This window comes from Eumetopias jubatus, unplaced genomic scaffold (assembly GCF_037043125.1).
Source record: "Eumetopias jubatus isolate StellerSeaLion01/CBP00866 unplaced genomic scaffold, mEumJub1_p1.0 scaffold_5, whole genome shotgun sequence".
Lineage (NCBI taxonomy): Eukaryota > Metazoa > Chordata > Mammalia > Carnivora > Otariidae > Eumetopias > Eumetopias jubatus.
In genome coordinates, this window is record NW_028274811.1 from 33,888,287 (window position 1) to 33,910,057 (window position 21,771).

At 42.2% G+C, this 21,771-nt stretch overlaps 1 protein-coding gene across 1 annotated transcript in view; it reads left to right on the forward strand.

The window, feature by feature from the left end:
* Positions 1-10,413, forward strand: part of PCDHAC2 (protocadherin alpha subfamily C, 2) — a 47,255-nt gene extending 36,842 nt beyond the window's left edge. Inside the window, exon 4 of the mRNA XM_028095908.1 lies at positions 8,511-10,413. Within this exon, the coding sequence (XP_027951709.1) occupies positions 8,511-8,821 (311 nt within the window). The 3' untranslated portion in view covers positions 8,822-10,413. The remainder of the gene's footprint in view (positions 1-8,510) is intronic.
* Positions 10,414-21,771: the final 11,358 nt, after the last annotated feature.

The window sequence follows — 21,771 nt, forward strand, 5'->3', positions numbered from 1 at the left end:
TGTCACTCCTGCATCCGTGCCCCTCCCCCAGCCTCCACTCCTTTCTGCTGATTCTAGCTTAGAGGTTCCTGCCTGCATCTCTGTCTCCCAAATGGTGGCAAAACAAATAGAATCAAAGTAATTGCTGCATTTGTATAATGCTTCAGGGTTTTCCAAGGGTCTTCATATACAGCTCAGGATGAGGTGGAATGAGGCTGCCCAGATTCCATCCGGTCCTAGGTTCTGCCAGTTAGTAACTGTTTCTTCATTTATAAAAAAAGATCTATCTATAAAACAGACACGGATATTGGCAATATTTACTTCCTATGGTTCTTGTGAAGAGCAAAAATTTTATTGCATGCAGATCTGCTTAGCCCAGTGCCACGCACATAGGAAGATCCCAGTAAATGTAAAATACAACCATAATCCTGTGGTGTGACAGGAAGGTGATCATCTCCATTTTATGGATGAGGAAACTGTAGTTCAGAACTATTCATGTAAACTGCTCAGGATTGCATACTATTAAGTGAGAGAGTCAGGGCAAGCTCTTAAGTTCAGAAGAGCAAAGCAAGATGAACAGAGGAAAAGAGAATTCAGTTACTCTCCCGCATCCTCCGGCCTGTGCCCCGTCCAAGAGCTTTTCTGAAAACACTATCCTCGGTCAAAATAACTTGGTGTTGTTCTATCAGGGAGGATCAGTGTAAATCAGAAAAACGCTGTGCTGGTCTTAGTTGATTGTCCAGAGCAGTTCAGAATAGGGGTTGGGGGTGAGTTTACAAGTCTGGCGTTTGCTTCACCATTTTCAGGACCTTCCCCAGCATCTACATTGGCTAAGACTCCAGCCCATTCATTCCCAGTCCCTGAGACCAAACTCTGGCCAGAGTTCCTTTAGCAGAAAAGAGGAAAGTGGCAGAATGTTGCCAGAAAGACCCTGGGCAGTGCCTCAGGGGGTAGGTGTCTGAAGTGGCTTATAGGATTAAGTGTAGTGGCCAATTACCTCCAGAGGGCAGTTTTTTAAATTGCAGATCTATACACATTTTTTAAAAATATGTATGTTGTTCTGGTTTTTAAATGTATTCCTACCTATGGTGGAGAAACCAGCCAATACCAAAAAAAAAAAAAAAAAAAAGCAAAGCCATTTACTGCAATTATGATTATATGCTCTTAACGTTTTTAAATCCCACTGGGTTGTAATCTGAATGTCAGGGAAGGGCTCTGCCTAGGAATCCAGCCCCCTGCCTGCTTGATGTGTACCTGAAGTCCCCTTCCTGGGCTCTGACAGAGGCTTGAATGCCTGTCAGTCTTGTCCTTGCCAGTGAGCTAAATCCCCTGGGACCAGAGAAGAGGGACTTGTGGGAAGTCACAGGAGGGGGAAGGGAAGCAGCACCAAATGAGGACACATTCCCTTAATGGACTATTTGCTGGTACTAGTCCTGATGTCTTTTCCTTTCTCATCTTCTTGAAAAGGGAGTCTCTCCTTGCTTCAGCCCCCAAAGTCCAAGTATTTTATAGGCAAAGCCGGCCAAAGGTCTCTAGTACTGGAGATTAGGAGGTCAGTAAATGTTGTTTGTCAGATCCTGAAGCTATTATTTCACCTGAATGAGCCCCCGGAGATGTTTGCTTACACATCATCCAGAACAGGTGAGTCACAGTGGTCTGTGAGAGACTAGAGAAATCAGATTTCATTCTGCTGTACAGAAACTGCATGAGAGGGAGATGCACCGGAATGGATCTCTCTGATTGCTTCTTGGAGTTTAAGGCTGAGTCAGACCAACCAAGACTCCCAGCAAAGGCCGAGAAGCTCAATGACATGTAAAAGCAGCTCATTAACTCTTAGCAGTCCTGCTGTGAGGGGCTCAGTCGGCCAACAGGCAGGGCCATTAATGTCCTTTAATTCTGCAAGATAAAGATATCTCTGAGCTCTGCCTCTCCAGATGACAGTCCTGAGGCCTCATGCAGAGTCCTCATCCTGGGCTATGTGAGAGCAACTCAAGGACTGTGGAGTGGTACTGAAACCCAGTTCGCCTAGATGCCAAATCCCAGGCTTTTGCATACCAGTCTTGCTTTTGTTTCCGTTCTCTCGGGGACAGGGCCTGCATTTTAAAGGTAAACAGGTGGGTTCTGGCTGAGCTCAAGTGCAGATTTATCTTAGATGGCTCAAAGAAATTAGTCTTAGTCCCGGAGAAAAAGCATCTCTGGCCCTATGTCCAAAGAGCTATAGATGAAGCTCCACCAGGGGAAGCATGGTGTAGAGAAGGGGATTTGGGGGAAAGAAAAAAGGTTCTTGCTTTGTTTCCCTACTGCTTTCTGGTGCTTGGACTAAATTTGCAATATTCTTAACCTGCCTTCCTGGTCCCAAGAGCTGTGCCATATATAGTTGCCCATATGTGATTCAGCTTCTTGGGCTCTCACATCGAGCGGGCGATCAGGCTTAGCACTTTCCACACGTGACTTCGCTGTCTTTAGGGACAGCAGAAGTGCAGTAAGCAGAGAACTGCTGCATCTGCTAGGGTGGCTACCACTTCTCAGACCAGTCTTTTCATTCATCCACCTAGCAAGTATTTATGAAACACCTGTTAGGGGCCAGGAATTGTTCTAGACGTTGGCTGTGTCGTGGTGAATAAAACAGATATGTTTTCTGCCTCTGTGGATGTTACGTCAGAAGGAGGTGAAGGGGTCGCTGCTTGGCTAGGAGGGTCAGAAAAGGCCTCTGCCACGGAGCTACATTTAAGCACAGACTTGAAGAATGAGGAGTCACGCTAAGAATGGAGGGGAGATCATTCTAGACAAAAGGAAACTGTGTACAGAACTTGAGGCAAAAACAATCCCAAGGGGTGTTTGAGGAACTGAAAGAAGGCCTGTGTGGTAAGAGGGAGACTTGTAGATGAGATTGGAGAATAAAAAATATCAGATTATTGCAGGCCTTTATACCCCATGTTAAGGAGTTTGCCTTTTTTTGTTGTTGTTAAGGCAGTAGAAAGCTTCTGAATAATTTTAAGCAAGGGAGTGATGTAATCTGGTTTCTATTTTTGAAGGATTTTACTGTATGTATGTTATACTTCAGTTTTTTAAAAAGGAGGAAAGACTTAAGGAATGAAAACTCTGGCTCCTGGCTGGAGGGCTAGAGGGAAGGCTGAATGAGGAAGATGCTCTTGCTGTAATTCACATTCGGGATAATGGTGTTCTCGGGGGAAAAAAGTGACAGTTCAAATGGGGAGAAGACGACAAGGTCAAGGTGTATTTAGGAGGCAGGAACGACAGGTATTGATGGATGACATATGGAGAATGGCTCTGAAGTTGCTGGCTGGAGCATTAAGGTGAGTGGAGTACCAGTTATTGAAACTGTAGAAATGTAGAAAGGACTAGCTCAGAGGCATCAGGAATCCCTTCAGCTTGAGATGGTCCATGAGGCTTTCCAGAGGAGATATGGGATAGGCATTTGGAGACATGAGACTGGAGCACAGAGGGATAGGAGGGGCTCTAGATAGAAATCTGTGTCTCATCAGCATATTTGGACAGTGTGGATGCCCATGGACATGGCTGAGATCCCAACAGGAGTGAAGAGAAAGAAGAGAAGAAGGTCTCGGGCCAACAGAGAAAGGTCAGGACAGGGAACTTGTAAAACCCAGTGTCTCCAGAAGGGGCTGACAAATGCCGCTGAGGGGTTCACGACAGCACAGACTAAATTGTGACCACTGGCTTTGACAATAACGTGATTAGTGGGCTCAACACGAGCACTGTTATAAAAGTAGTGCTTACAGATGCCAGATTAGAAGAGGCAGGGAAGTGCTAGGGCGGGAGATGGAAAGAGCAGATGTAGAGAATCCCAAACTGCAGTCAAACACTAACAGTTTCTCTGGCAGAACTTTTCATGATTCCACCGAAGGAGCAGTGTCAGATACAAGAACGCTACTGTGATGTCAAAGGGTTTCAATGTCATGGCCACTGGGATTACTTTGCCCAGACAGATCATTACTCTTCCTCTCTAGCTCTGACCTCTACTCTTCTGGAAGTCACTGTGTCTTCCAGCTGGACTCTTGGGAAAGTCTTGCATCGAAAACCCCTGTGGGTGCATAATAATTTCCCCCAGTCTCCAAATTTCATCTCTCCTCTGGAATCTCCTTTGACTTTCTCAAGTATAATTAATAATCTTCTCCTCTGAAATCCCAAAAACATTTCACATGTACATGGGTCATTGCATTTACCCAATTGCCTTATAATCACTCGAATGTCTGTCCCAACTAGACTCTGAGCACACTGAGGGAGGAGACTGGGTTTGGAAAGTAAGGTTGACTCCCAGTGCTTTGCCCAAATAGACCCATGTTTACAACAGGATCCTCTCCTCCTGTGCTGGGCAGTACCCCCCCCCCCCACATCTTTCCATCGCTTCTCTGCTTCATCCAACCACCCCTCAGAGTTACGGTGCTACAGTTAGGATCAAATAATTGATTCAACTAATTTATCTTTTGTTTTGGACAGAGTAGGTGTCAAATACATGTGTAGCCAAAATGTCCTCTAATTCACATGCTAAGAATTAGCATATTCTTCTTCTTTTCCTTTTCACATCTGAAACTGCATCATGTACCTCTTGTGCAGGTTTTTCCCCATCACCTGAAGACAATTAAAGCACTTTGAGTATAATTGCAGACAAGGGTTCTGCAATCCCTTGGCAGTTCTTAGTTTAGGGGGCATCGTCTATTTACTCAGCTGCCTCTTCTGTTACCAGCATTATCGAAACCTCCATTTTAAAAATTATGACAGCAAACTTGAGACCCCAGAGGCCCTGAGAAGTGGCTGGAGAAACGGTAGTATAGTACCTGACATCAAATGAGATTCAGGTATTTCAGTGGTGTTTACAAGAACAAATGCCCAGGGCATCTTTCAGTGTAGAAAGGCTAAAAAAAGTTAACAACACTAATTGCTCCAGGGAATGCCCTGTTTACAACAGCTCTTAGAACCTCAGGTCTTGTGGGGTTTTTTTGTTTCTTTTTTTGAAAGAGATTCTCTTTAATAATATATTTTTTTTCTTTTTACTGAAGTATAGACATACTAGTTTCAGGTATACAGTATAATGATTTGATATTTGTCTACATTGTAAAATGATCACATAAAGTCGAGTTGACATGTCACTGTACAGTTACAAAAGAATTTTTTGTGTGTGATGAGAACTTGAAGATCTACTCTCTTAGTCGCTTTCAAATATGCAATACAGTATTATTAACTGTCATCACCACGCTTTATGTTATATTCCCGTGACTTACTAATTTATAACTGGAACTCTGTACTTTTTGATCTCCTTTACCCATTTCGCCCACCTGTCGCCTTCCTGCCTCTGGCCTCCGCCAGTCTGTCCTCTGTATCTATGAGCTTGGCTTTTTGGTTTTGGTTTTGTTACTGTGGTTGTTTTTTAGATTCCACATATAAGTGAGATCATGCAGTATTTGTCTTTTTCTTTCTGACTTATTTTGCTTAGAATAATGCCCTGAGAGTTCATCCATGTTGTTGCAAATGGCAAGATTCCATTCTTTTTATGGCCAAATAATATTCCATTATATAGATTGTCAAACCTAAAAATAAAAGAGCCAGTTATTTTACCAGCAAAATGAGTTTATTAGGGAATAGCTGAGGAATTGCAATTTGGGACAAGCAAGTTATGACAAACCACAGGCAAGTCCAAAGAGACAAAGGAAAGGTCACCTCTTATTAGGTTTTAGGAGGAAACTGGGGAGGGTTGTTTCTTTTTTTTTTTTTTTAAAGATTTTATTTATGTATTTGACAGAGGGAGACACAGCGAGAGAGGGAACACAAGCAGGGGGAGCGGGAGAGGGAGAAGCAGGCCCTCCACTGAGCAGGGAGCCCGATGCGGCTCGACCCCAGGACCCTGGGATCATGACCTGAGCCGAAGGCAGACGCTTAACGACTGAGCCCCCCAGGCGCCCCGGGGAGGGTTGTTTCGAACAAAAGTTCTTTGGGGGGGCACCCGGGTGCGTCAGTCGGTTAAGTGTATGACTCTTGATTTCCGCTCAGGTCATGATCTCAGGGTCCTGGGGTCGAGCCCAGCCTCCAGTGCCATGCTCTGTGGGCAGTCCGCTTGGGATTCTCTCATTTCCTTTCCCTCTGCCCCTCCCCCTCTAAAAAAAGTTCTTTGGAAAAGAACAAGAGTCTGAGATTGTGGTGGTTTCTCTTTGGCTTCAGGTGGTGGTTAGTGTGTTGTTGCGAGGACAGGGAGAGGTTGTCCTTTTTTTTTTTTTTTTTTTAAAGCAGGAGATAAAATTCCTATGTGAAAAGAATCTCTCTTTGTCAAGTTAAGAATTACCTTCCCTCTCCCTGCTGGTAGTGCAGGCTGCTAGGAGTGGTATATGTGAGAGTGTTCCCCGCTTAGGGCTTCCTGACTCCTTTTTTTTAAGGTAAGCTCTACCTGCAACCTGGGGCTTGAACTCACCACCTGGAGATGGGGAGAGTCTCATGCTCCAGGGACTAAGCCAGCCCGATGCCCCTCCTGACCCCATTTTAAATGAGATTTTCTTTCCTCATTTTTACAATATTTACATTTTCTTTATCCATTCATCCGTCTCTGGACACCTTGGTTGTTTCCATATCTTGGCTATGTAAATAACACTGCAGTGAACATAGGGATGCACCTATCTTTTCTTTTTGTTTTATTTAAGATTTTATTTATTTATTTAACAGAGAGAGAGACAGCAAGAGAGGGAGCACAAGCAGGGAGAGTGAGAGAGAGAGAAACAGGCTTCCCGCGGAGCGGGGAGCCTGATGGGGGCTTGATCCCAGGACTCTGGGATCATGACCTGAGCTGAAGGCAGACGCTTAACAACTGAGCCACCCGGGTGCCCAGGATGCACCTATCTTTTCAAGCTAGTGTTTTAATTTTATTTTTTTATGATTTATTTATTTGAGAGAGAGAGAGCGATCTGGGGGAGGAGCTGAGGGAGAGAGAGTCTTAAGCACAATCCGTGCTGATTGCAGAGCCCAACATGGGGCTCAGTCTCAACCACCCTGAGATCATGACCTAAGCTGAAACCAAGAGTTGGAGGCTCAACCGGCTGCATACACCCAGGTACCTCAAGCTAGCATTTTCTTTGGATCAATATCCAGAAGTACAGTTACTGGATTTATGGTATTTCTATTTTTAATTTTTTAAGGAACCCCATACTGTTTTCCAGAGTGGCTATACCAGTTTGTGTTCCCACCAGCAGTGCACAAGGGTTCCCTTTCTCCATGTCCTCACCAACACGTGTTATTTCTTGTCTTTTTGATGACTGCCATACTGACAAGTGGAAAACGACCATTCCGTGTACCTGTTGGCCAAGTGTATGTCTTCTCTGGAAAAAAGTCTATTCAAATCTTCTGCCTCTTTTTTAATCAGATTGTAGGCATTTTTGCTGTTGAGTTGTGAGAGTCCTCCATATATTTTGGATATTAACTACTTAACAGATATATAATTTATAAATATTTTCTCCCATGCAGTAGGTTGCCTTTTCATTTTGTTGATGGTTTAGTTTGTTGGACAGCAGATTTTTAGATGTATGTATAGCTTCTTTTTGCTTTTTTTACTTTTGCTTTTAGTGTCAGATTAAAAAAGACTGATGTCATGGAGCTTATTGCCTATGTTTTCTTTTAGGAATTTTATGCTTTCAGGTCTTACGTTCGAGTCTTTAATCCGTTTTGAGTTTATTTGTGTGTGTGGTATAAGACAGGGGTCCAGTTTCATTCTTTTGCATGTAGCTGTCCGGTTTTCCCAACACCACTTACTGAAGAAACTGCCCTCTCCCAAGTGTATACTCTTGCCTCCTTTGTTGTAAATTAATTGATCATATATGTGTTGGTTTACTTCTGGGTTCTCTATTCTGTTCCATTGATTTAAGTGTCTTTTTATGACTATAGCTTTGTAATATAGCTTGAAATCAGGAAGCATGCCTCCAGGCCTGTTCTTTTTTCTCACGATTGCTTTGGCTAGTTAGGGTCCTTTGTGGTTCTATACAAATTTTAAAATGTTTGTTCTATTTCTGTGAAAAATGCCATTGGAATTTTGATAAGGATTACATTGACTCTATAACCATATTAATTCTTCCAGTCCATGAGCACAGAATATCTTCCCATTTATTTGTGTCATTTCTTCAATTTCTTCCATAAATATCTTCGAGTTCATAGTACAGGTCTTTCACCTCCTTGGTTAAATTGATTCCTACTTCTTTTATTGCCTATTCTGCTTTGATCTAGTACATTTCCCGTCTTATTCTCAGGCAAAATCATCACAACCATATTCTTTAGGAAATTCTTCACAAGGAACCAAAAGTATGTCACTAGAAAATTAGATTTCCAGACCCTCTGGCGAGAAAATCTGCCCTCCTGATTGTTTCCAAACTCTGACCTTGCCCTCAGGCTTGAAGAAAGAACCGCTGATTTCTCAGGGGGCCAGGCTCGTCTGTGCAGCTTCCCCTGTCTCCCACCCACTCGCGTGGCCTGGAAGGCGTGCGTTGGCTCTTGCTGACTTGTGACGTTCTGTCTTTCAGAACCGGAGGCCGGAGAGGTGTCCCCTCCAGTCGGTGCTGGTGTCAACAGCAACAGTTGGACCTTTAAATACGGACCAGGCAACCCCAAACAATCTGGTCCCGGTGAGTTGCCAGACAAATTCATTATCCCAGGATCTCCTGCAATCATCTCCATCCGGCAGGAGCCTACTAACAGCCAAATTGACAAAAGTGACTTCATAACCTTCGGCAAAAAGGAGGAGACCAAGAAAAAGAAGAAAAAGAAGAAGGGTAACAAGACCCAGGAAAAAAAAGAGAAAGGGAACAGCACGACTGACAACAGTGACCAGTGAGGTCACCTCATGGAAACAAGCCACTTAGCCAGTTTTTGTAATAATGGCAAATCTCTCCCATGTAGCAACTCCCCACTCCCTTCTCCTATCTCCATGAGCCCTCTCCTGTAGACCTCAGAAATCTGCAGAAAGTGCCCTGTGTCTGTGTAGATCACATTGAACAGGTTTTGTCTTAAAAGCTTTACTAAGTCTGGTGTTAACTCTTTCTCTCCATTCTGGCTTGTTTTCAGAACCTAAAAAGCAGACCCAAGTTTCCTTTCTCCTCCGCCGAAAAGGAGAGGCTTCCCAGTCCCGCCAGTGAGAGGTTGGACTCTCTGCCCTGTGTTCCGGGGATGCTGTCTTGATGACACTTGCAGGGCAGGCTCACAGGCTTTGAGATTGAGCAGCTTGGGTGTCGGTGGCCACTGGCTTTGTGTGGTCACGGGCGGTGCACGAGTGCCGGACATCGGCGGGGAGGGGCCAGATGAGACTAGTTGGCACGAGGAGGGCTGCTGGGAAGAAAGGCAAAGGAACAGCGGGGTTGCCAATCCAGGGGGGGGAATGCGAAACGAAAAGGGACCAGGCTGTCTAAATCTTACAACTCAAGAGGCAGTGGCCACCCTCCCGCAGACAAAACTGCCCCCACTGACGAGGCTCTAGGAGGCCTCGAATCTGTCGGCTGTGGTGTCATGATCCCTAAAACCCGCATTACACCGACAGGCCAACAGCTCAGTGATGAACGGGGCCGACCAGGGCAACAGAAGCAGATCTGAGGAGTTTGCTGTGGATGTCCTTGTGCTCACTTTATTACAAATTCTTTTGCACACAATGTTTATGAAAAGGCCAGACCCTTTTCCAACACATATGCAAAAGCAAACGCAAAAGAAAACCCCAACACCTCACTTTATGCTGTTTGTTGTTTGATAGATTTATTTACAAAAGAGAAAAATCTATAACTATAAATCTTTAAAGAGAAATATGACTACAGTTCCCCTCAACTCTCCTCAAAAGAGAATCCAGTATACGGCCATTGAAATGACCATTGCTGCTACAGAAGTGCTTTAAGAGAATTGCCTGAAACATCTGTATTATACTGGCCACCTGCCAATCACAGCTTTACTCTTTCAGGTCACTCTGGGGCTGCCTCTTGCATGTATTAATTACTAAATAAAAGGATCTCTCTCTCTCTCTCTCTCTCTTTTCTAAGAAACAATTCTGTGCACTTTGAATACACAACCTTCTCTAGCCAACTATATCAAGACCCCAAAATTGAAGAAAAATCATTGTTTTCTCATATATACAGTGAGCCGACTTTTTAACCCTCGAATTCTGTGGTTTGTCTTGGTGTGCTAGCCCACACCTTTTCTTTGGCTTAGTTTGCCTTTTTTAGAACACTCTGAATTGCTAATCTTGCTAACACCTATGATGTTACCTGAAATCAATCTCCCATATGTATGCTGTATGCTATTATAAGACTCCTGAAATATACTTACTCTGTGCTTGTGTATGTGAATGTTAATGCAACTATTACCTAGAGTGAACTTTAAGCTTTATTGTTGAATGTAATTCCATTATATTTCCTTTTGTACACCTGTGAAAAAGTGGAGTAGTGTTTTTTTAACCATTGTTTAATCAGCTTTTGTGTATGAAAGACACAGTAAAATTTCTTTCTTAAATCAAGACACTGGTGATTCAAGGAATTTTATTTATGGTCAGCCAAGAGCTGTCTCTTGCCAAGACTCCTGCTGGCAAGGGAATGGATAAAGCTGTTTTTTTCTAGTAACAATTCTGGAATGAGTACCGTAGTTATTCCCTAAGGGTACGCAAGCACAAAATTTATCAATCTGACCTCGCTGAAGTCGCAGAATGCTTTGAAATTCTAATGACATCTGGAATATCAGCTCATATCGAAGAATAAAATTTACTGTCACCTTAGATAAGAAATTTTAATTTTGTTAAAATGTACAATTTAGAAGTTTTAATTATCTTTTCAAAGTTATCATAAAAGAGGTAGGAGTCTGTTATTAAAACAAAAACATTAAATCTCCAAAAAAAGCCTGTTTTGTCTACTTTTAGCTTCATTCTCCCATACTTTGAAGGGTGTGTAACTTCAGCTCTGCAGGATTGCATGGGGTAAAACTTGTTGCCAACACATGTGAACCATTGCTACATTGTAGGTTGTGATCATTTTGCCCCATTGAACCCATGTATCTGACCTTACGTGCCTTTTGAATACTAGGAGAATCGGGCTAATTTATTAATAATGATAATTATAATGTATGTGTACAGCACTTTTTACATTTGCAAAGTGCTTTCCAGTCCATGTTAGTTACTAGTTATTACAGCTGTAAGGATAAAACACGTCATGTGGATTCATTTTTAATTGGTGCTATTGGTATTTATTCTGTTATTGCTAATAAATGGAAAATGGTGGTATGAAAGAAATGGTGGTCATTTCTAAGTATAAGAGTAGGAGAAAAATAGAACGCTGATTATCATTAGCTGTTGTCATTGAAGGAAGTCTGCAGTATGAAACTTACACGGTATCACTCTCTGGCTACCTCCCGGGCTTTTGTGTTCAGCACTAAGACCACACACCCAATGGAATCAAGACTCAGACTCCACCATGTGACCAGAATGGGCAACCAGGAGGCTTCTGGGTCACTTCCCAGCATACGGTTTCAGCCTTCTCTATTAAAAATTGCAACAAACCAATTTTTATCACTAGAGCCCTCCATCTTAATTCATTACTTGCTCAGCCTTCTCTCCTCTCTACAATTGGGCAGTCAAATAATGCCCCCAGGAAATAAACGTTTATTGAGTACAGGCTGTTATGCTAGCCACTGTATGCGGTAGGTTCAGTTCACAGCCTATGTTCCGTAACAGATAGATTATATTTTCCTTCTGTGGTTACGTTTTATGAGCAGTTGTTCTCAACTGGGAGCAGTTTTGCTCCTCAGGGGACATTTGGCAACATCTGGGGACACATTTTGGGTGGATGGGAAGCTACTGGCATCTAATGGGCAGAGGCCAAGGATGCTGCTAAACACCCTATAATACACAAGACAGCCGCCCACAACAAAGAGTTTTCCAGCCCCAAATGTCAGTAGTACCAGGATGGAAAACCTTGAGATAGAGTGACCGTATAATTTGTTGTTGAATCCATTTTTGAGATGGAAATAATAATCAGGATACAAGATGTAAGCTGGGACTATCCTGGGCAAACAGGGATGTGTGGTGACTCTGCTTATAGAAAGAAAAACTAGTATTACACTGTATATTAACTAACTGGAATTTAAAAACTTGAGAAAAAAAAACCTGGAAAAGGAAGGAAGGAAGGAAGGAAGGAAGGAAGGAAAGAGAAAGAAACCAGTATTGCTCTGTCATTCACTAGCTGGGAACCCTTGGGCAAACCATTGTGTCTCTCAGTAGTTCAGCCTCAGTTTAATCATCTATCAAATGGGAATATAGTATAGACCTTACAGATTTGTGGGGCAGATAGAGCAAAAGAATCTCAAAAAGTCTTAGCACAATGTCTGGCACACCACAGTGCTCAATAAAGAGTTGTTATTCTTAATAATCGATTTCTTCCACCTGTTCGCCCTTCTTTTTTTAAAGATTCATTTATTTATTTTAGAGAGAGAGAGCATGTGTGCACGTGAGAGGTGGGGTGTGGGGTGAAGTAGGGTGGCGGGGAGGGGCAGAGAGAATGAGAGAGAATCTTAAGCAGGTTCTACGCCCAGAGTGAGCCCAACGTGAGACTTGATCTCACAATCCTGAGATCATGACCTGAGCCTAAATCAAGAGTCAGACGCTCAACCGACTGAGACACCTAGGTGCCCCATCTCATCTTTTTTCAGAAATTTAGCTATTACACTCAAGACACTTTTCCTACTGATTAAAAATGTGAATGATGGATTACAAGTCAACTTAAACTTTGCAATAAAAATATTTTTACTCCTTCACATTTTTGCTCACTTCTGAAGGAAAGGTAGTCAAGTCAGTTTCATAACACTTTACATACTTCTATCATGAATAATAATCAGGTCTCTAAGTGGTCAAGTGACCAGTCTGTTTACAGCTGTTCCACATCAATGATCAGTGATCTGAAAGCCAGAGACCAAAGGGCTTAGAAGTCACTTGGTAAGTTCCAATGAATAAATTCCACATAAGCCTAAGTGCAACAGCTTGAGAGAGAAATTGGAGTCACCTCCAACAATTTCTTTTGGCAGATGGGCAAAACACCAAAGATCCACAAACTTGCCTAGTGTTCTACAGCTAATCAGGAACAAACCAAGTTTATCTCTCAAGTACAAGGCTGCTTGATGTGGGTCTTAAAGAGAGTACAGGATTCACTCTTTTGAAGAATTACAATTCACCTGATTTGAAAGGATGAGGTTCTTCAATGAGTATCAGAGCCTTTACTGTTGGCTTTTAGGCTAAAGTATGATTCTAAGTCACAAAATGTCCTATTAGTGTATTTTCTGTTTTATAAATTCAAAACCCAATCCTAAAGCACAAATGTAGTTGACCAAACACTAAAGCAATTCTAATGTTAAATCTAAATTTTAAGACCTCCAAAACAACAAGAGTCATGCTAAAACAAACACACAAAAAACTACAGATAAGCTTCCATAGGATTTGAAAGCCCCAAGAGCTTCCTTAAGAAATGGCAAGCTAGCCACTCTTTGACCCTGTTTCATCACTTTTGTATGTGTTTCCTCTCCTTGCAGAAGCAGCAGATCACATAATTTCTCCCAGAATTAGCTTGGCTGTTCTCTAGCAGGACATATAATTGCAACCTGGGATGCCCCTTCTGATTTTATGCAGACATACGTACACACACAGACCCTTCTGTTATAATGAAGCAGGGGGCTTTAGGAAATGAGCAGTGTGCTCTTCTCCTTTTGAAATTGTGCCTAAAAGAGGTATATCACAACCTCATTGTCAGAACCAGTTGGGTAAAATGTTCGTTTGGTTCCCATTTTCTCATGGGGTTGATCCATGGGGAAATGCCTGCTGCAACCTGAAATCAAGTCTTTTTGCGGACGCCTTGGTGGCTCAGTTGTTAAGCGTCTGCCTTCGGCTCAGGTCATGATCCCAAGGGTCCTGGGATCAAGCCCCACATCGGGCTCCCTGCTCCGCGGGAAAGCCTGCTTCTCCCTCTCCCACTCCCTCTGCTTGTGTTCCCTCTCTCGCTATCTCTCTCTGTCAAATAAATAAATAAAATATTTTTTTTTAAAAAGTGTTTTGCTTCAAAAAAAGTCTATGAGTTTATCTCTGAGCTTAAGTTAAGACATAGGCTGCTAGATTTACTTCCATAACATGGAGTCTAGTCTGCACAAAGAAACAAGGGCGATTAGGCAGTGAAAAACATAAAGCCCAGCAATTTGTTAGGTTATGCAATTATCCTGTGACTGGGGAATCATCAATCCACAAAGAACATGAACAATTCAACCACTCAGCCAGCAGCTGGTCTTCAAGCAGAGCTAAAGAAATTCACAACTGAGGCATAAACATACAGGAGACCTAATTAAACAGCTCCCATTTTTTTTTAATTCTTTTTAAAAAATATTTTATTTATTTATTCATGAGAGACAGAGGGGGAGAGAGAGAGAGAGAGAGAGAGAGAGAGAAGCAGAGGGAGAAGCAGGCTCCCAAGGAGCAGGAAGCCCGATGCGGGACTCGGTCCCAGGACCCTGGGATCATGACCTGAGCTGAAGGCAGACGCTTAACCATCTGAGCCACCCAGGCGCCCAAACAGCTCACATTTTTAAGCTTGGCTTTCACTAGCCTAACTTGATTTAAGTTTATGTGACACTAAATTTTTATTATAAAAGTACACGTTCTTCTTTATAAATTAAAGAATCTTGGGGCGCCTCGGTGGCTCAGTCGTTAAGCGTCTGCCTTCGGCTCAGGTCATGATCCCAGGGTCCTGGGATCGAGCCCCGCATCGGGCTCCCTATTCGGCAGGAAGCCTGCTTCTTCCTCTCCCACTCCCCCTGCTTGTGTTCCCTCTCTCACTGTGTCTCTCTCTGTCAAATAAATAAATAAAATCTTAAAAAAAAAAGAATCTTACAGATCTCTCTCACACAGGTATTCAATGTCAATATTTTCAGGTGTGTTTTTCCACATTTTCCTCTATGCGCGCACACACACACACATGTGCACACACACTCACAATTAGGAAGGAGACCCATCAATGATCATGGTGCTCTTCTCCCTTTGAAGTTATGCCTAAGAGGGGTCTATAACAACCTTACTGTCATAACCAGTTAGGTAGAAGGTAGAAAATTAAACTTATGTGATACATGTGTATCACATATGCATAAGTGTAACGGTTTTTTTTCAAATTAAAAAAAAGACAATACCACACTCATTACCCTAAAGCTTTTTTTTTTTCACTTACAGTAACATGGAGACTTCTCCAGTTTAACTCTAAATCACTCCTTTTAATTCCTATACATATTTCATATAATGGACAGATCATAAGGTCGTAATGCATTCTCCTGTTCCTTTATTAATGGACATTTAGGCTAATCCAGATTTTTGCTACTAGAAACAAAAAATGGCACCTGTGTGCAATGATAAATTCAGTACCTGAGCTTTATAAAACCTGGTCTAGGTGTATCCCAAAGAGGAATTTTATAAGGCCTCTATGAACTTAATATAATTCCCTCCATAATAACCACAGTCCTCCATCTGAACCCATACTCAATATTGGTACTCAGCAATAAATTATGGCTTTATTTATATAGATGAATGACGAAAGCAGAAGAGACATTCACAAGAGAGAAAGACAGAAGTGAGAAAAATTTGTCTTCATTTACTTACCCAAAATAATTTCTTGAGAGCTCCATTTCATCCAAAGACTTTTCTTCATCCAATCATAGACTGAGATGCACATATGAAAGAAGACAATTCAAATACTTGCTTGGGTCTACGATATATTAATACCGTCTGGTTGAATACTGCATAGAAAACAGTTCAGTTGTCTTCAAGGTTGTTACATCTTAGCTAAGAAGTAGACATACAAACCTAGTACCTGTGGACCGGATTTCATTTTAAGAAAAATAAATTGTTTATCAATGACTCTGAGACAGCCAAGGATCAAGGTAGCCATTCATGTGTTAATCTGTTACAAAATCATCTGGCTCATAGCTTTGAAAGACTTGCCTCACTAAATTATTGATACAAATCAGCCTTTCAAGAAAGAATTAACACTCCCAAGTCCTTAGGTTCATTCCAGCTTCTATGGCTAACCGGCATTCATTATCCAGATGAAATACACATTTCCTCTCAACTGCAGTAACTTTCCAGATCACTTTCCTCTTTGTCTTCCTCGGGCCTACAGCCAATTCTCCAAGAGCAAGGGAGTCTAGAAGACTCGGACTTCCTATCATACCTTTCACAAGGGCATAGCTACCTCAGAGCCCAGTCAGGTATCTGGTAAACCAGTTCGGGAACATAGGTGTGTGGTGCACAGGTTTGGGAGCAGTACCTGGAATAGGCAGTGCTAGATCTAGCCTGGGGGTGCTTGGAGGGCAGGGAGGTGGGTTTCTACAGGCAGAGCTTCCATCAGAAATATAGGAGAATTCAGTTACTGTCTTTGCATAGATGTGGAAGGAGAGGGCAGAGGGGCTGTGGGACAGGTCTATTCTGTTCGCAGAGATGTACACCGTAGAACAGATTTGTGGATGCAGGTTAAAGAAAACCCCCCAAATCCATCTAGATTAAGCTAAAAAGGACAATTGACTATAAAGACAGAGAGGTTGTCTCACTGAAACCAAGAATGGGAAGGCAGCCGGGCCTCCAGAAGAGACCTAGAGGCCAGAACCGTTTGTTTTCTTTCTAATTTCGTCTTCTCTGATTATCTTTCGTAATCTGCTTCATTCTTCCCTATCTCTACAGACCATTGTTTCTCTCTTCTTTTCCACAGCTTCTAAATGTATTTATCCTTAGTTCTAGTGGTCCACAAAAACCTACCTTCTCTTTCTAAATACCCATTCTAAAATTCTTCATGGAGAGAAAACCTGATTGGATTGCCTGAAGTCTGGTGGTCGGCTGTGGTTCCATCAGCTATGGGCCAGTGGGATGGAGATGGAAAAGAGAATTCCCAGAAAAGGGGAGATCAGACATTTAGAGACAACTCTAAAAGCTTGCTGACCACTGATATTCCTCAAGTGTAAACTAAACATCAGTGTATAGAATCTTAGAAAGTTAGGGCCTATAGGAAACTTATTTAACAAGAAAACTGAGGAAGGGAAATGTCTCATTCAAGGTCACAGCTAGTAAGTAACAAAGCAGAGTCATTCTTCTATTACCAGGGACTGCAAGACCAGAGGCCACCAGGAGTGAATGACAATACCCATTTCATGATACCCTTCACAGCCATAAGTAGTATAATTTAAGGTGGCCATATTTATTTTATTTTATTTTTTTAAGATTTTATGTATTTAAGAGAATGAGAGAGAGAGAGCATGTGTGCACACAAGCAGGGGGGAGGGGCAGACAGAGAGGGAGAAGCAGGCTCCCCACTGAGCAGGGTGCCTGACATGGGGCTCAATCCCACGATCCTGAGATCATGACCTAAGTTGAAGGCAGATGCTTAACCGACTGAGCCACCAGGCACCTCTATATTTATTTTATAGAGAGAGTAGTACATCATTGTTATTTCTCTTTTTATTAAAAAAGGAAATATCAATATTGATTAATTTTAAAGAGAAAGTAAAAATAGTACAAAATTATATATATGTGTGTCTTTCTATATATAAACATATATATCTTAAAAATAAAATATACAGAAGTCTAGAATTTGGAAAGCATCAAGTTCAGTATCTACAGAAAGATACCACTGAGAGTTTGGAAGCTACACTTCCATGAACTTTTCTTTTTTTTTTTTAAGATTTTTATTTATTTATTTGAGAGAGCGAGAATGAGAGATAGAGAGAGCACATGAGATGGGGGAGGGTTGGAGGGAGAAGCAGACTTCCCGCTGAGCGGGGAGCCTGATGCGGGACTCGATCCCAGGACTCCAGGATCATGACCTGAGCCAAAGGCAGTCGCTTAACCAACTGAGCCACCCAGGCGCCCTTCCATGAACTTTTCAATGCATATATAACTAGATGCTGGAAGGACCCAATAAATAGCAGTCTTCTTCCTTGTCCAGAGTAATGAATACATTGATAAACAAGACAAATGAATGGCATAAGAAGGCAAAAGTGCTACTTTCATTAATGATAGAGATGAGTTAGAGGACAGAGATCAGTGTGAATGTCAAATTTAGGGACTAACTGAACCCCACGTTAGTCAGGGTTTCCATCCCGGTATCAGGCAGGAAAGACAGCGTGGAGGAGCAGAAGGGAACCAGTAATCCCAGCAGGCAGCCTAATTCCAAGAGGCAAAGAGGCAAGGTCAAGCATTAATAGTTTATTCTTTCCCACATTGCCAGTCAAAATAAGTCACTCCAATCCCATGAGGCAGAGTGAACACGGGGCACAGAAAAGCTAAGAGTGTGACTCTGAGTCCCCTTTGCATGAGGGGAGCATCAGGAATGAGAAGATGCATTTTTCTGTATATATGTATATGTATATATATGGATAGTACTAGTCTTACTTCTGTAACTTGCTTTTTCCCACATACATATACATTGTTTAAATTACTTGCATATATTTCCTGACATGGTTAAACTATAATTTATTTAACCAGTCCCTGTTAATTGATATTAAAGGTTTTGCATATTTTTACCACTGTAAACAGTGCTACAATGAACACTAATTAACACACATTAATCCAATATTCCTGCAGGATAGGTTCCAAAAAGTGGAACTACTAAGAAGTAAAAAAATATACACATTAAACCTTTTATGCATATTACAAACTAGGCCCCTGCAAATGCAGCATACTCCTACCAGCCCTTTATGAGAATTTTTTGCCTAATGGATATTATCATTCCTTCTCATCTTTGAAAAGAAGATAAGCAAAGCATTGTGGTTTAATTTGTATGTCTTTGATTACCATAGAGTTCAACATTTTTTTCTATCAGAAATTATGACTTAACTGATCTGACTTAGGGTTGAAGCGTAAGCTGAGTGATAACGGGCTTTTCTTTCTGTTATGCAATTGCCTGAATTAAGTTTTTTTTTTAAAGATTTTATTTATTTATTTGACAGAGAGAGACACAGCGAGAGAGGGAACACAAGCAGGGGGAGTGGGAGAGGGAGAAGCAGGCTTCCCGCGGAGCAGGGAGCCTCATGCGGGCTCGATCCCAGGAGCCTGGGATCATGACCTGAGCCGGAGGCAGACACCTAACGACTGAGCCACCCAGGCGCCCCCTGAATTAAGTTTTGATTGCTGAGGCATTCACTTTAAGAAAGGCACCCCCTGCAAAGATGGTTATGTCAAGTAACTGCAGGCCTCGAGACAGCCACCGCCCTCCACTCCCATCTTGGTGGATTTCCATACCTGACCTTTCAGGTAGCTAGTTTTTTTTTTTTCTCCCTGCACTTTAAATTCCCATTCTTATGTTTTAAATTCACCAATAAAGAGTGAGGCCACGAGACTCTCGCCTCCAATAAAAGCAGAACCGCAGGTTCTCTCTCCCCTTCTCCCTTCCCCCCTGCCCGCCACCCCCGCGACCTAGCCATTGGCCCCAGCTATGCCACATACAAAATTTCCAGTATCTGTAAGTAGTAAAGTTTTGTTTTAGTCTTTATTTCCCCCACAGAGTTTCCTTACGGTTCTTGCTGGGGGAGTCTTACAATCGTAAGAACCACAAGGGCCTCTCCAGCCACACCCGTGGTTATTGATAGGCTGAGATCAATCAGCACAGAACAGGTGTCAAATATTTACCAGGATACAAGATGCCTTTAAGAATCCAAGCAGCAAATTTGGCTTCAAAACAGTGTGAAAAATTGATGGTGTTATTTGGCCCAGTAGATATGTGAGATAGATTACAGTGTGTGATCTCAGAATCAATATTCAGTCCATATATTTGTGCAATAGATAATTACCCTAATAAATGCAGACTTGACATTTCAGTAGAAGGATGCATTAGGCCTGTGTCCCAGGGGGCTTACTGGATCAGGAGCTTAGAAACTATGGAGTACAATGGGCCACCTGCCTTTCTTCTAGACTTCTACCCTTCAGTCTTCATAGTGACTCTGAGACCAAACCAGAACATGCAAGAGTTTGTCTTCCATTTTCCTCATGTCATTGTTCCTGATTCTCTGAGCGCACTGATAGAATTTTGACTAATTCCCCAAGTAGCAGACCTGGAGCCTGTTAGGTGTGGGTCAAATTCAAAATAAAACTCCTTTGAGATAAACTTTTTCATCCATTGGTTAAAATGGTTATGCAGTTTAATGCCACAGTGTGTTAGTAAGGTGCTTCTTCTGCCATATTTCAGATACTTCTTGTGTCTTCTCGTGTTTTTTTTTTTAAGATTTTATTTATTTATTTGACAAGAGACACAGCAAGAGAGGGAACACAAGCAGGGGGAGTGGGAAAGGGAGAAGCAGACTTCCCGTGGAGCAGGGAGCCCGATGCAGGACTCGATCCCAGGACCCTGGGATCATGACCTGAGCCAAAGGCAGACGCCCAACAACTGAGACACCCAGGCGCCCCTTGTGTCTTCTCTCGTATCCTCTAAACCTCACCTCTGATTCTGTCGGTTGCGGCAGTAAACAAAATCTTCTGTGGGCTTAGACTCATTTCTGGCTGATAGAGTCCTGCCTTAAGCATACATTTAAGTCTTTTGCTTTCTTTCCTTGGGCTTTTCTGATGTCTTATGGGACACTGGTTCTTGAAGGTACAGGTTTACCTATAAGTGTGGGACTTACCACCTCTGGGTCAAACTTCAACCAATGAGTGATGAGAAACAAATGTTTCTCCCAGTTGATCCTTGGGTGAACAATTACAAGAGACATCCTACATCCCACTCTGAAGTTCTGGCTGGCTGGAGCCTCAGTTGTTCACAGTGGCGATCTCGATAATGCATCCTGGATTGACTTTTTTTCACTTTTCCTGGTCCTTTGGATATCTCCCAAACAATTACCTGTGCACAAACTCTTGTCTCAGGCTTTGCTTTTGAGAGTAAATTGAGCTCAGACATATTGCTAATGGGATATAAATGGGTAAGAGTAATTTGATAGTTTCGGGGCACCTGGATAGCTTAGTTAGTTAAGCCTCCAACTCTTGATATCACTTGGGGTCTTGATCTCTAGGGCAGGCCCCGCATTGGGCTCCATACTGGGCATGGAGCCTACTTAAAAAACAAAAAAACAGGGGCACCTGGGTGGCTCAGTCCATTAAACATCTGACTTCAGCTCAGGTCATGATCTCAGGGTTCTGGGATTGAGCCCCACGTTGGGCTCTGCGCTCAGCGGGGAGGCTGCTTGTCCTTCTGCCCCTCCCCAGACCTCGTGCTCACTTGCTCTCTCTCTCACATAAATAAAAAAAATTTTTAAACAAAAAGTAATTTGACAGTTTTCACTATAATTTTTAAAAATATTGACCTAAAAATTCCACTTTAGAAGTTTAAAGATAGATACTAATATTTTGGCATGTGTGAAGTGATGGTTATAAAAGAATATGCGTTGCAATATTGTAAAATAGCCAGGAATTTTTTTAAAAACCCTACTGAAAAAAACCCCCACTGAATCCCCAAATAGGAGGTTGCTTAAATAAATGCCAATATAGCCATACGGTGAAATAGCAGGTGGAAGATAATGAGGTAGCTTTATATGGAAAGGTCTTTAAAATCTGAGAGCAGTAAATAGAATAAATGATCATTTTGTAATATATACGTGCATGTGTATATATACTGGTGTATGTTTAAAATATCCCTGAAGAGAGACACAAAGATGTGACATTAGTGGATTGTCTCTAAGGAGATTGTGGCTGCAGACAAGTGTGAAAGAGACTTGTTTGTATTTTTCTTGGCTAATGATATGTCATAATTTAGTATTACT